Consider the following 14218-nt stretch of genomic DNA (forward strand, 5'->3'; position numbering starts at 1 on the left):
CCTAGTCAAAACAAATAAAAAGAAAATGAGATGAGGTTAGTATCAGTATTAGAAAAATATTATAATAGAGATGTTGAGCGTTTTTTCATATGTCTGCTGGCCATTAGTCTATCTTCTTTTGAAAAGTTTCTGTTTATGTCTTTTGCCCACTTTTTAATTGGGTTGTTTGATTTTTTCTTGCTAATTTGCTTGTGTTCTATATAGATTCTAGTTATCAGCTCTTTATCGAATAAATATTTTCTCCCATTCTGTAGGTTGTCTATTCACTCTAATGATGTTTCCTTGGCTGTGCAGAAGCTTTTTAATTTGATCTGGTCCCACTTATTTATTTTTGTTGTTGCTGTGATTGCTTATGGGGTCTTCTTCATAAATTCTTTGCCTAGGCTGATGTCTATAAGAGTTTTTCCAACATTTACTTCTAGAATTCTTATAGTTTCATGCCTTACATTTAAGTCTGTTATCCATCCTTCCCCAAAGGCAAAAAAGACATTCTACAAAAAAGACATCTGCACTCGAATGTTTATAGCAGCACAATTCACAATTGCAAAGATGTGGAAACAACTCAAGTGCCCATCAATATATGAGTGGACTAATAAAATGTGGTATATGTATACCATGAAGTACTACTCAGCCATAAAAAGAAATGAATGAATACCTCTTGTATTAACTGGATGGAACTGGAAACCATTCTTCTAACTGAAGTATCAAAAGAATGCAAAAACAAGCACCACGTGTACTCACTATTAAATTGATACTAATTGATCACTTATGTGAACATAAGGAAAAAACATTTATTGGCAATAAAGCAGGTGGCGGGGAGGAGGGGCTGGGTAAAATCACACCTAACGGGCACAATGCACACTATTTGAGTGACAGGCACACTTTTAACTTTGACTCAAATGACACAAAAGCAATTTATGTAACCAAAGCCTTTGTGTCCCCGTAATAATCTGAAATAAAATAAATAAAATGTTATATTAATATTGAATGCTCAAGACAAAAATAGGGAATGAGCCACAAAGGCTGTTTATGGGTATAAATGATAAGTACGGATACATAATGGAAATGCCATATATTTACCTAGTGAATAGCATAAAGCTAGTGTCTGTCCCCTACTTGCCACCTTGACACTTCCCACCCTAGTACCAGCTGTGACCATGTCTCTTGACTCCTGAAATAATTTCCTAACTGGGTTGCCATTTCCATTCTTGCCCCTACACTCCTTCCACAAGGCAGCCAGTGAATGTATTTTGTATGTAAATTAAATCATGCCACTCAAGTTCTTAAAACACTCCAATGAGTACTGCATACACACGAAATTGTATCTAAACTCTGTGCCTCAATGGCACCAGAGACAGAGAATTCTTCCCCAAGTGTCAATTTGCTCTTTCTTAATAGCAATCAAATTCCCAATGTTTAAAATCTGGGACCAGCACCATCCAGAATAAAGACTACATTTCCCAACTCCCCTTGCTGCCGGGTGTGGCAATGTGACCAACTCCTAGCCAACCATGTGACTAACTTCCAGCCACAGGAACATAAGTAGAAGTGATGTTTGCAACTCCTTAAAGGACTTACGAACCCTTCCACTTCCCTCCCTTTCTGCTGGCTATAATGCAGCTACAGAGGTGCCACATAAATAGGGTGACACCCTAGGATTTCATAGCAATGAACAAGATGGAACCCAAGAAACACCACCTCAGATGACCTTGTAGAACAGACTACATGGCAGCTTCCACACGGGTGAGCGTGAAAAAAGCTCTAGCCTGTTTACACCTCTGATAGATTGGTCCTGATCACACACTGCTGGATCTATACCCCAACACAGGGCCCACGACATCCCACAAGAACTGGTGCCTGCCAACATCTTCAACCTCAACTCCTAGCACTCTTCCCCTGCCCACCGAGCTCAGGTCAAGTGTGTGCCCACATCAGGGCCTTGGAAGCTGCTGTTGCTTCAGCCTAGTGGGCACCACTGTCTCCATGCTGGCCCCAGAGCTTGCACAGCTAGAATGTTCTCAAAATTTAGAGATGTCTTAGTCCATTTGGGCTGCTATAACAAAATACCGTAGACTGGGGGATTTATAAACAATAGAAATTTATTTCTCACAGTTCTGGAGGCTGGAAAGTACAAAATTAAGGTTCCAACTGATTTGGTGTCTGGTAAGGGCCCACTTTCTGGTCCAGAGCTGGTGTCTCTCACCATGTCCTCACATGGCAGAACAGGCGACGGGTATCTCTCAGGACTCTTTTATAAGAGCACTGATCCCATTCCTGAGGGCTCTGCTTCCATGATTGAATCACCTCCCAAAGGCCCCAACTTCACATGCCATCATCTTGGGGGTGAACATTTCAACATACGAACTTTGGGAGGACATGAACATTAAGACCATTGCAAGGGCTAAGTTCAAACCTCAAAGAAGCCTTCTCTTCACATTCTGTTTAAAGGTGCGTCGCACCTGCCCTGATTGCCTTCTATTGTATTATCCTGTTTTATGTATTTACAGAACTTAATATTATCTAAAATTATTTATTATATTATCCATTTCTTTAATGCCTATCTCCCTCCTACCCCTTACACTTGAACATAAATTACATGAAAGAAAGACACTTGTCTCCTGTTCACTGCTACTCCATGCTCTATCCAAGAGAATTGCAATATGCCTCTGTGGAATGGATCCATCAATCAAAGAATGAATGACAGTATCAAATACACACAAAGAGAAAATGTCAGAAACAGAATTGAGACAAATTTTAACACTGTCCATCTAAGACAGAGTGAGTAGATACAAAATAAACCAGGACATTCAAGATTCTAACACAATTTTTAGTGGAAAAAGGACATATATCTACGTGGGCAAGTAGACTACTCAACTACCATATTATATTTGCAGAAAATGAACACATATTCAGACACACTACATAGGAGCAATAAGTAGTATGAAAAAGATATTACATACCCAGCATTCTGTGACTACAGTGCAGAAAAATGAGAAATCAATAAGAAGTGTTTAAATAAGATATTCAGTAATATTCTCTCAAATAACTATTGATTGAAGAAAGATATTAACTATAATTATAGACCATATAGTAAATGACAATACTACATATCAAAATCTCCAGGATGAAGATGAAACTATGCTAAAAGGACAATTCAAATCTAAAATTTTTCATTAAGAAAAAAGAGAAAACCTAAATAAATAATAATTTAACACAAGAAGTTTATAAATAATCACAACAACAAGAAGAGTAAGCAACAAAAAGGAAATGAAGATAAAAGCTGAAAATACCAGAATAGAAAACATGGGAAAAAAGATTATTCATTAAATAGAAGAGTTGATTTTCTCCAAGAATCACTAAAACAACAACCGTCTGGCATATTGGATTAATAAAAAATGAGAAACCCAAAAATTAAAATTAAGAGAAGCATTAACAATAAGAGAATAACTGCAAAAGAATTTTTAAACAATATTATGTGCAAGTAAATGCTAATAAACTACATAATTTTGAGAAACTGGTAACTTGCTAAAGATAATGTAAATTTTCAAAATATACTGAACAAAAATTAACTTTTAATGTTTATCAAAGAATTACCTCAAAACTAAAAAATAAACAAAAAGCACTACCACTAGATCAAGGCAGTTTATGAACTAGCCTGTTCAAAGTCATATATAAATTCCCTGCTGTGTAGAATTTATTGTAGATCACAGAAAAGGATAAAAAATTAATTTTCTCATGCTAGGATAACTATGTTTCAAGACCTAACAATGGCACTTACAGTTTTGTATAAACTACAGGCCACTTTTATTTAAGAACATGGATGAAAAAAATCAAAATTAGTGGAAAGTCAAATTTAAAAATTACATTACAAACCCAAATTATATTAAGAAAATGACTTACCTTGACAACTAATATTAACCCTAGGAATGTAAAATTATTTAATATTATGAAATTTATTAATCACTACATTATATAAATAAGTGACAACAAGAACAATCACAGGATCCTATCATTAGACATTCAAAAGACATTTGATAACAGCTATCATGTATTCATGATTTTAATAAACTATTGGTAAGAGGTTAATTTCCTAATATCAAATATCACCCTTATAGTTTATTAGTAATAAATAGGTTTCAGTCCATACAAAGGGAGCTAAGATATATACTGCCGGAAAGGAGGAATCAAAATCGCTGAGATTTGTAGACAAAGCCATGGAACATAATAAAATCAACTGAAAAATCCATGATGGCTGTTTGTGTCCCCAGAATCCATAAACTGGAATCCTAACCCTGTCATGTGACGGTGCTGGGAGGTGAGGGCGTGAGAGTGACGCCACCATGTTTAGTGCCCCTGTAACAGGGACCCCAGAGGGCACCCTGCCCCTTTCCGCAAGGACACGAGGCAATCGGAGGGCAGTCTGCAACCTGGAAGAGCGTCCTCACCAGACCCCGACCGCGCTTCATGCTTCCGGAACCGTGAGAAGTAAGTTTCTGCTGTGGACACGCCACCTGGCCTACAGCATTAGTACCGTGTTAGAGCAGCCCAGACTGGCGAGACTCCGGCTAAGGAAAGAATTCAGTAAGGTAGCCAGATAAAGGCCCAAATTCCAAAATGACTTTCCACCATACTGGCAGAAAGAGGGTAGAAATACGCAATGAAAAACTAAACTCCTATTCACAATGACAAAAATAGGAAAAACAGAGATCCCTCGCAGGACAGCGTGCGGCCTGCAGCCCGGTGGGCGGCCGGGAGAGGGCCAGGGGCTGGGGGAGCAAGACCCGCTCACCCAGGGCTAGGCTGCCGGGTCGCCTCCCCTCTCGCCCCCGTCTCCCCGCCCCACCCCGTCTCCCGGCCCGGCCATGTCCCCGAACCTCGGGGCTCTGTCCTGCGGCCTCCAGCGCACGGAGCCGCGGTCAGAAGGTGTCCCTGGGCCACCGTCCCCGAAGCCCAGGAGGCCCCGACCGCCTTTCAGAGACCTGCCTTTGGTTGCTTCTCCTCCGGGGTCTGAGGGTCCCCACCCGCCTAGCCCCGACGGGTCCCCACCAACTGCAGCTCCGCCTTGACCCCGCGCCCTGTAACGAGCCCCGGGGCAGATTCCACCCTTGCTGGAATGTCCCTGATCATTATTCCTTTTTCTCCTGTCCGCTCCCTTTAGAGAACTCGCAACGAAAATTCTCCACTGAGCACCGACAGTGTTCACACTTACCCTGTGTGTTACATACCTGAGGATAAGACACTAAGTTTAAATAAAACTCGGGAAGATTCTACTGAATATAAGAATTAAACCGCTGGTGCCGGGACCTTCCCGATAACCTGGCCGGTGATTTCCTCCTCTTCCCACCTGAGCTCTCTGCTCAGCTCGGCTCAGCCATGAATTCCTTATGAGGGGATTTTAAATATTACTTTTAATTTGTTTTTTCCTGAGTATGAAATCAATTCAGACATTGTACATAAGATGACTGATCATTGGAGCCACGTCCGCTGCCGCAGCAGGGATCACACACAGCTGTGGGTGGCAGCTGCCACTCAGCCGCCTCCCGTGAGCTCCTGTCCTCCTGGCAGCTGGGGGCCGCGAAGAATTTCGATTTCATGCTTTCGTACTATCACATCGACTTCGTGCTCCATTGCCCATAACGATGGGCACTTGCATTAGGAACTCTTTAAACACCAATCACATTTTTTTGGCCACTGAAAACAATCGTTTGACAGTGCGATTTTGCTAATTGGAGATTTTGTTAACTTTATTGAATAATAACAGAATAGACAAAACAGCCTAATTGTAGAAATTTCACAAAATACAAATAAAGATAAAGAAAAAATTGCATTCGCCTTTATTCTAGACAATAATAAGTATTGGCAGAATTATTAGATTTTCTCCAGTTTTTTCTATGAACATAAACGGATATATGATAGATGAATACAAATGAAGATAAATGGATATATAATAGATGTAGAACAGTAATGTAATTCTACTGAAAATTCAATCTCTAACTTGGCTTTCCCATTGACAATAAAGTGAAAATATTATTTGTAATAATTATACAATATTTTACCTTTACAAGTGCATTTTTCCACCTATGATTTCATATGATAGATTATCAGACATAGGAATCTTTTTAATTATAGGGTTTAAATGTTTAAAATGTTGTGGCAGTATCACCAAATTGTTTCCAGAAAAGTTGTACAATTTATGTTTCTACCAGTAGTGTATGAGTTTGCCCATTATATCTCACTCCTGACACCACTGTGTATTATCATATGATTTATTATTTTCCAATCTGGTAGGTGACAACTGTTTTCCAATTACTATTTTAATTAACACTTAGATTTCTGGTGAGGTGGAACTGTTTTCATGCTTATTGGAAGTATCTGTCAGTTGTCTGCTGTTCCTGTCCCATTCCTCCATTGTCATGTTAAGAGGCTTTCATATTGCTTTAGGAATGCTCTTTACATATGCTTTACTGTATCAATTGCCATATCTTTGCCTGTTTGTTAGTTTTTAAAATAATATTTTAATTTAACAGTTTAAGTTAATAGTTTTATTTATGATTCTTCCATTGCTTTAATAATTAGAAAGTCATTTCCTACATAGAAATTAGTTACATTTGGACATGTAATTTCTCCACCTTTTAAAAACAGTTTAAAACGATAATGTTATATAGACTAAAGCTCCATGGATAAATAAAAGAAAAACCCAAATTACCAAACCTAGAAGGAAGCCACAGTCAGAACCAGACCAGCAAACCTGACTCAATGTCCTGCCTCAAATGTCTGGGTCATTAAAATCCTGTAACTCAGTGGTTCTCAAACTTGAGTGAGCATCAGAGGCACCTACAGGGCTTATTGATACACAGACTGCCGAGCTCCACCCCTGAAGTTTCCGATTCAGTAGGTCTGGGGTGGGCCCCTGTGAATCTGCATTCCTAAGTCCAGGTGATACTGATCCTGTGGTCCGGCAGCCACACTTTGAGAACCACTGTTGACAGGAACGCCTTCCCTACTCCATATTTCACACTCGGTAAAATCACTTTTGGGATTCAGGCACTTGCTGTCAGTCTAACAGGCCTCGTGATGGGCATAGCCACTGAAAGCTATTTAGGTTCCATTAGATGACTAAGAACTGAAGAATGGCAGTTTTGGATCCACATGCTGATAGAGTGGCAGCTGACAAGGTACTGGCAGGAGGACAATCCTGCTGGGGCCAGATCTGATGTCTGGAGAGATCTGCCCACTTGAACGTAAGTTACCCTTAAAATAAGTAAAAAGTGAATGTCCTGGGGTTTCTATGTCCTGGCCCCACACAACACATGCTCTATGTGAATGAAGATGATTTATTCGACTGCGTTTGCTTCCCCTGCAAGTCTGATCAACAGTCAACCTCAAGGGACAGGGAATCTCTAGTTTTACAGATAAAGAAACTGTAGACATTAATATATACTTGACTAGCTGGAGATTGCATTTTTCTTTCCTTTAATTTTTCTTTCTGATTATAGAAGCAACACATGCCCACTATGGAAATTTTGGAAAATACAGAAAGATATGATCACCTGTCATCCTACCACACATAAAAAGTCACTGTCAACATTTTGATGTATTTACTTCCAGCTCCTTTATGCATAACACATTTGGGATCATACTACACCTATGGCTTTGTGTAGTATTGTTTATTTCACATATCATGAACATGGAGCATAAAGTGCTCTCAACTGCCCATAAGTTTTAAGAATGTTAAGCCAAGTTCCCCGCCCATCTAAGCTATGACCCTGGAGCCAGCATATCAAATGTCCCAGGCAGAATCCTGGGCCCTGGGCTGGAAGGACTGGCTTTTGGATCAGAGCCTAGACAGATGTTGTGCATCCAGGACCAAAGTATAAACAAAAAGCCAGGGGAGACATGAGACCAGAGCAAGAACTGGGGATGGACTCCTGAGAGCAGCTGCAGGTGTTTCACTCCACCTGCTGGGTATTCTCCACCACATGGGGGAGGAGTGGGCAGCACCTGGGGCTGAATAATCAGAGGGACAAAGCAAGTCAGTGCTGCAAACAGGCCCTGATCTCTACCAAATCCGGGGACGGGTGCCCTGTGCACTTTTATGTTAGGATAATTTAGTGTCTTGCACATTGCACACAGCTGTGACATAAACTGGCTATTATGAAGACCAGCTTGCAAACTGGCTCCTGGGGCTTGCGTGTGCTCGAGAGAATTGCCTAAATGTCCTGAATGCACACAAAGACCAGGGATCCATTACAGGTTTCTTGTTTACTGACCTTTAGCCCTGGCCTCATTCCAACACGACCAGTGCCATCTGACGAGCAGATCCATTTGCTTACAAAGTAGGAATGTGTTTCATTTCTCAAAGAGAAACTCGAGTGAAGCCTTGATGAATGAGGTTTGATTGTGAATGAGATAAAAATGTAAGCAGAGGATGCCAGCCCCACAGCACCCATTAGATGCTTCCAGCATCCCTCTGGCCGAGGTGTTTTACACGAATTACACAGTACCGACGGGAAGACACACAAAAGGCTCGCCTCTCGCAGCCAAATGTGGGACTCATTTGCTGTCTTTCTTCAGAGGGAAAAGAGCTTAACAGAAGTGTTGGCTGGCCCCCGGAACTGGCAGAGTTATTTAATCTCCCACGGTCCTTGTTGTTATCCTTGCCACTGTTTGCTGTCTGCAAACTCCCCACAGAACACGCTTGCACAGTTCTTGAGGCCAAGGAGGAGAAAATGGAAGAGGCTGCCGCAGTGAGGTCACGCAAACACTGTGATACGGCGGCAGGGCTCTCTCCTCTGCCACCGCGCGTCTACCGTGCTGCCAGCCTCTCGTTCTGGGATACAAGTGGGCTTGTGGTGGGTGCTGTGAATGAGTGGCGGAACAATATGCACTCTGAGGACCCCACTTCTCAGCAGTTGCAATCAATCTGCAGCAGAAAAGCCACCCCCAGTCCCAAGTCCCAGCCCCCTTCAGTCCCTGCCTTCCCTCTTCTCCACCATGACCTTACATCAAAGTCCTAAGCTGACTTCACACACAATTTCACATCTCCTCCCCAAACATATCACTGCAGTCACAGCAAACACACGGAAACTTGGTACAGGAACAGTAAGACCACAATAAAAGTTTCACAAGTTATTATTTACTACATAAGAGAGAAGTTCTGAACTGGCTGCCAACAAATATGTGAGCCCCACACCCACGGGGCTGAGTACCCTGGGAGGACCAGAGACTCCAGGGCACGACCCTCCGACCCTTCCTTCTCCTCCCTGGGAAGGAGGCCGCATCAGTAGCCAACTACATTCCACCTCCACTGATGCCAACTTCCGGCAAAGAGCCAGGTGCTCAACCTTTGGGACTAGCAGTAACTGAAAAACAGTTGTTTTTGCAGAATCCCAGTTGATTTTATTTTACCTTTGGCTGTACAAGCTAGAAAACCAGTAAGAAGAGAGCACTGGAAAACAGATTTAATTAGGAAGATGAGTCTAGTGCCTGGTGAGATGGCCTCACAGTAAAACAGAAAATAGCCTTGGTCACAGGCTTCCTCTAAGGTAGGAAGAAACTAAAGATGGGGGAAATGAAAGTCTGGGACAGTAATGCTGGGTCAGCAGTGGAAGAGCAATGACAGAATCTTTACGCTTTGCAGCATAGCCAGCCCCCAAATGGCCCCAGTGGCCCCTGCCTCCTATTATTCACCAGAGATTGTCCTCTCCCACACTGAACAGGGATGACCTGTGTAACCAAAGAGGACAGCAGAAGTGATGGAGATCGACTCCACAGCTAGGTCATAAGAGACAGTGTAGCTTCTGCCTTGCACTCTCCTGGATCATTTGCTTTGAGGGAAGCAGCTGCCATGTCATGAGGACACTCAAGCAGCATTATGGCGAGCTCCACGGGGTGGGCCTGAGGGTCCTGCCAACAGCCAGCATCACCTTGCCAGCCAGGGAAGCCACCCGGAAGCACGTCCTCCAGCCCAGGTGAGCTTCCAGATGGTCACGGCCCCGGCCAGCATCCTGACTGCAATTGCACGGAGGACCCTGAGCCAGAACCACCCAGCTCAGCTGCTTTCAAATTCCTGACGCACAGACACCACGTGAGCCAGTAAAGGTTTGTTATTGTTTCTCTTCTTATACTTCACAGTCAGGTGTTATACAGCCACAGGTCATGTACATGTACATCCCAGATGTACCCTTATGTCTGTTTCCATGGGAAACTGGCTTTGTCTCTGGTGGGAAACCTTACCCAAGTGTGTGTCTTCACTAGGATGTTCTTCTCCCTTCTAGAATGTCAATACCTCCTGATGCCAATATCCCATGCCCAGGTATCCAGCAGCAGAAACTGAGTTTTCTGCTCCACTTCTGTATGCTATTTTCAACTACTGTGGCAAAGGAAACAGACACACATGTACATATGTGTGTGTACACACATACACACCCATATACACATGTGCACACACACAGAGCTTTTTTTCAAACCTGAAAAACCACTTAAGCACTGGGAATCTGAACTTTCTTCCAGCAAGGACCCGATGCCCGGATGTGTTAAGTGCTATTTTCCCGCTTCGTCTGCACGGGCAGGGAGTAGTGGGCGGGGAGGGAGGGAGCCGGGGAGGCTGATTACTGAGAATCGATAGATGTTTCTGTTCTCACTTGCTACTCTTAAAGCTCTGAGCTGGGGTGGGGCACAAGTGGGACAGAGAAGACACAGCCACCGGCCTGTGCTTTCCAGCATTTGTTTCAGCTTTCAGAATGGAATTTTCCCCTGTTACTCTCTCTTCCCATCCCATTTTTTCACCCTGGGTGAGGAGGAGTGTCTTTGGTAAGACAAAAACACGGAGACTTAGTGAGCAGAACAGCGTGTCTGAATTCTGCTAGGGGCGCTCTATGTGTTGTCAGAAATACTTCCCGGCAGTGCAGATGCTTTGCTGTGATGAAGCTGGAGGACAGGAGACCTCCGGGCGCAGATTAAGTACCCGCAGCTCCTTCCCCTCCAAGAGGAGGGCTGGTGAGAACCTCAGGCTTGGAGGGCCTGGGAGCATTCTTCTAGGCTGGAGTGGGCCCCGTGGGCAGAAGCCAGGGGCGGAAAGCACGTAGGGACACAGGGGGACAACACAGAAGGAGGGGGCCGGGGAGGGAAGCAGCAGGCAGATCCCGACTGGACCTCTGCGGGCTGAAAGATGGCCAGACGGGAATCACAGTTTCTCCACCTTCCTAACTCTGGGCTCATTCCTTGTCCCTGCCAGGAGTGTCCTTCCAAGGGTTGAGGCATAACCGAAGGGTTACATGAGCAGAGAAATGTTCTCATCACATGGTGAGCAGGGCCCAGAGATCTTCCCGATCCTAACATCAGTTCGAGGAGATGTTATTCCCCCCCATGTGCACAGCAGTGTGGAGGTCCAGGGCCCCTGTCCCAGGCTACCCCTGTCCCTGAACATCCTCTAGGACTGTGTCCTGTCTCTGCTCACTCGCATGTACGCAGCTTCCCTCGGTGAGCTCATCCTTGCCTGCGATTTCACGCCCCAGCTCTGGGGAATCTCAAACCTGGTTTCTGGCTCTGCCCTTGCTCCAGCCCCAACTGATTTCAGCTGCACCTGGACTCTCCTCCCCCTCCTGGAGGGCTGACCCTCGCCGGACACTCAGCACATCCAGTTTAGAATCGAGTCCAGAGACGTCTCTCTTACAGCATGATCTCATTCCTGCCAGTGACAGCAAGTCAGGAACTCTGGGGTCAGCCTCACCGTCTCTCTTTCCTCAGGCCCCAAGTCCATTCTGCCAGAGGATCCTGAAGTCTTTCCCACCAGACTGTCATCCTGACTGTGGTCAACGGCTTTCCTGTGACCCACTGCTCCCGTTCCTTGTCAAACTCACATCACGGCAGGCCTGGAATGCCCTGTGCTCTTGCTTTGCACTTAATCCCAGCCATGTTTCAGGGTTCGAACCAAGTGCCCATTGACCCTTCAAGACTATATTTTTCTCTTTTCTTGAACTTCTATTCATTGAAAAAAAGTAGGTATTGTGGGCCTGTAGCGTACAACATGCTGGGGCTGAGGGGGAAGTCCTGGGCTTCGAGGAGATCACAGTCTAGCGACCACCACACACATTAATCACTTCTTTGTTTTGTCTCTCTTAATTGTGTTTCCCAAGCCAAATTCTTCAATAGCCAGTTCTGAGTCCTAAATGCCTTCTGTCAAACCCACAAGGACTGACAGATTACAAGGCACAGAAGTTCTTACTGGGTATGTGTTGGTTATATGCAAGATGGGTACCAGAATAAGACTATAGAGACATGCCAACTGCAATCCTTATCTAGGTTAGAGAAATATCTTTGGTGAAGGAAAAAAAAAATCATGAAATTAAGGAAACCATGCTGTGCTTGAATGGTGTTTTACATGTCTAACCAGAAATTCGATTTGACACTTATTTGAGTCAAATTTTTAAAAGAATGATTGATAACCTGCTTCCCAAATTCCATAATCATGAAATAATGTCACGTTTTAAGAGTAGAGAACTAATATAAAAATGATTTAGTAGCACTTTAATAATTAGAATGTAGACATTTGGAATTTCCTAAGAGATTTTACGAGATAGAAATAGGAGCTAATTGAGAAGCATTGAATATACATTCTTAGATAAAACCATTCAGTCCTATTAGGGGCAACAATATTGACAGGATCGAAACTCACAAGGTAACCATGCCATTCTCTCAGCAAAGATCTCCCAGAAATGGGGTCCAAGGCAGAACTGGCTCAGAGGACACCAATGTGCCCTTTATAAGTACCCCAGGAAAAAGATTTTTAAATCAGAAGTGCAGGAATCTCATTTCTCCAAGATGCAAAATTTTTGCTATAGGGAAAAAAACAGGGAGCTATTTCACTCCTCCAAACCTTAAAGGAGCATAGTTTTGATCCTTTGTTCAGAGGACCTAGTATGGACCTCAACTTAGACATCCAATTCAATGAACATATGTCACCCCAGCCCAGAAGAATCTTCATGTGCTAAACAGAAGCTCAGGAATTCAGTCAAAGTTAGTCCCAGACACATTTTTACTGACAAACTTAATCTTCAAAAATCTTCTTACTCACCTGCCAGAATATGCTGTCTATTGTGTTGCCAAGAAAACCATCACGACCTTCTGAAGACACCAGTTTGGGGCCAAGAATTGTCATGAATTCATCAAAATCCACTTGGCCATCCCCTGGAAAGAGAAGATATAAATATAGGTTAGAAAGTAGCTGAAATTGGCTTGCTGTACCCAATGCAATAAACATCTCTATGCTTTTCTCCTTGGCATGACCTCAATTAATGAAGAGAGCTGGCGGCATTACTGAACGTTGTTCAACATTCTTTAAACACCAAAATTACCATGAGAAATTGGTGATTATTAGTACATCCAATACCAAATCCTCCTAACCATTTGTTGGTATTTCCAATTGGTACCTCCCACTTACCACGGCCACATTGCTCAGCTGTACGTGACACAAGTGGCAGCTTCATCCCAATCTCTTCCCTCATCCTCATCACCCACACGTAAATTTAGTCATCAGGTCATACTGATTTCACCTCTTAAATATCTGTGCCTGTTATATCTTCCTCATTATTTCCAACGACTACAATGGGAAATTGCTTCCAAGAATTAATGTTCCTAGTTATGATTATAATGCTATTAGTAGAATGGCTTTCCTACTTTTATCTCCACACTGTCTTCCATGCAGTTCTGAGTTTACTTCCCCAAGAGCAAATCTGATCACGCTTCATAAACTTCAATGGCATCTTTGACCAAAAATAGGGAAAACACCTCAGCATGGCATTCAAGCCTCACTATCTCTTCTGCACCCTACTGTCCCCTTCTTTTGCATAAAATGCAAGTAAAATGCAAGCTCTTGCACAGCTCCACGTCTATGTACATTCTGTTCCCTCCACCCAGGGTGTGTTCCCCGACTTGTCTGCCTGGTGAACACCACCTCGATCTCTAAGATAGAGCTGAAATGTCAAGTCCTCTTTCTGTTTTTGTTTTTCTTTTTTTATTTCGGCTTATTATGGGGGTACAAAAGCTCAGGTTATATATATTGCCCATGTCCCGTCCATCCCCCTGAGTCAGAGCCTCAACTGTGTCCATTCCCCAGACAGTGCGCCTGGCACTCACCATGTAGTCATACCTCCATCCCCTCCCCCCACCCCCCACCTCCCCGAGTCAGCACCTTCAAGCATGACCATTCCCCAGACGG

General features: G+C 43.4%; 1 protein-coding gene across 3 annotated transcripts in view; it reads right to left on the reverse strand.

Annotated features, from left to right (window-relative positions):
• CALN1 (calneuron 1) overlaps positions 1-14218 on the reverse strand; it is a 444631-nt gene that overhangs the window by 145859 nt on the left and 284554 nt on the right. For all 3 annotated transcript variants that reach the window (XM_045543181.1, XM_045543182.1, XM_045543183.1), the window contains exon 4: positions 13076-13188. In XM_045543181.1, the coding sequence (XP_045399137.1) occupies positions 13076-13188 (113 nt within the window). The remainder of the gene's footprint in view (positions 1-13075; positions 13189-14218) is intronic.

This window comes from Lemur catta, chromosome 2 (genome assembly GCF_020740605.2).
Source record: "Lemur catta isolate mLemCat1 chromosome 2, mLemCat1.pri, whole genome shotgun sequence".
Taxonomy (NCBI): Eukaryota; Metazoa; Chordata; class Mammalia; order Primates; family Lemuridae; genus Lemur; species Lemur catta.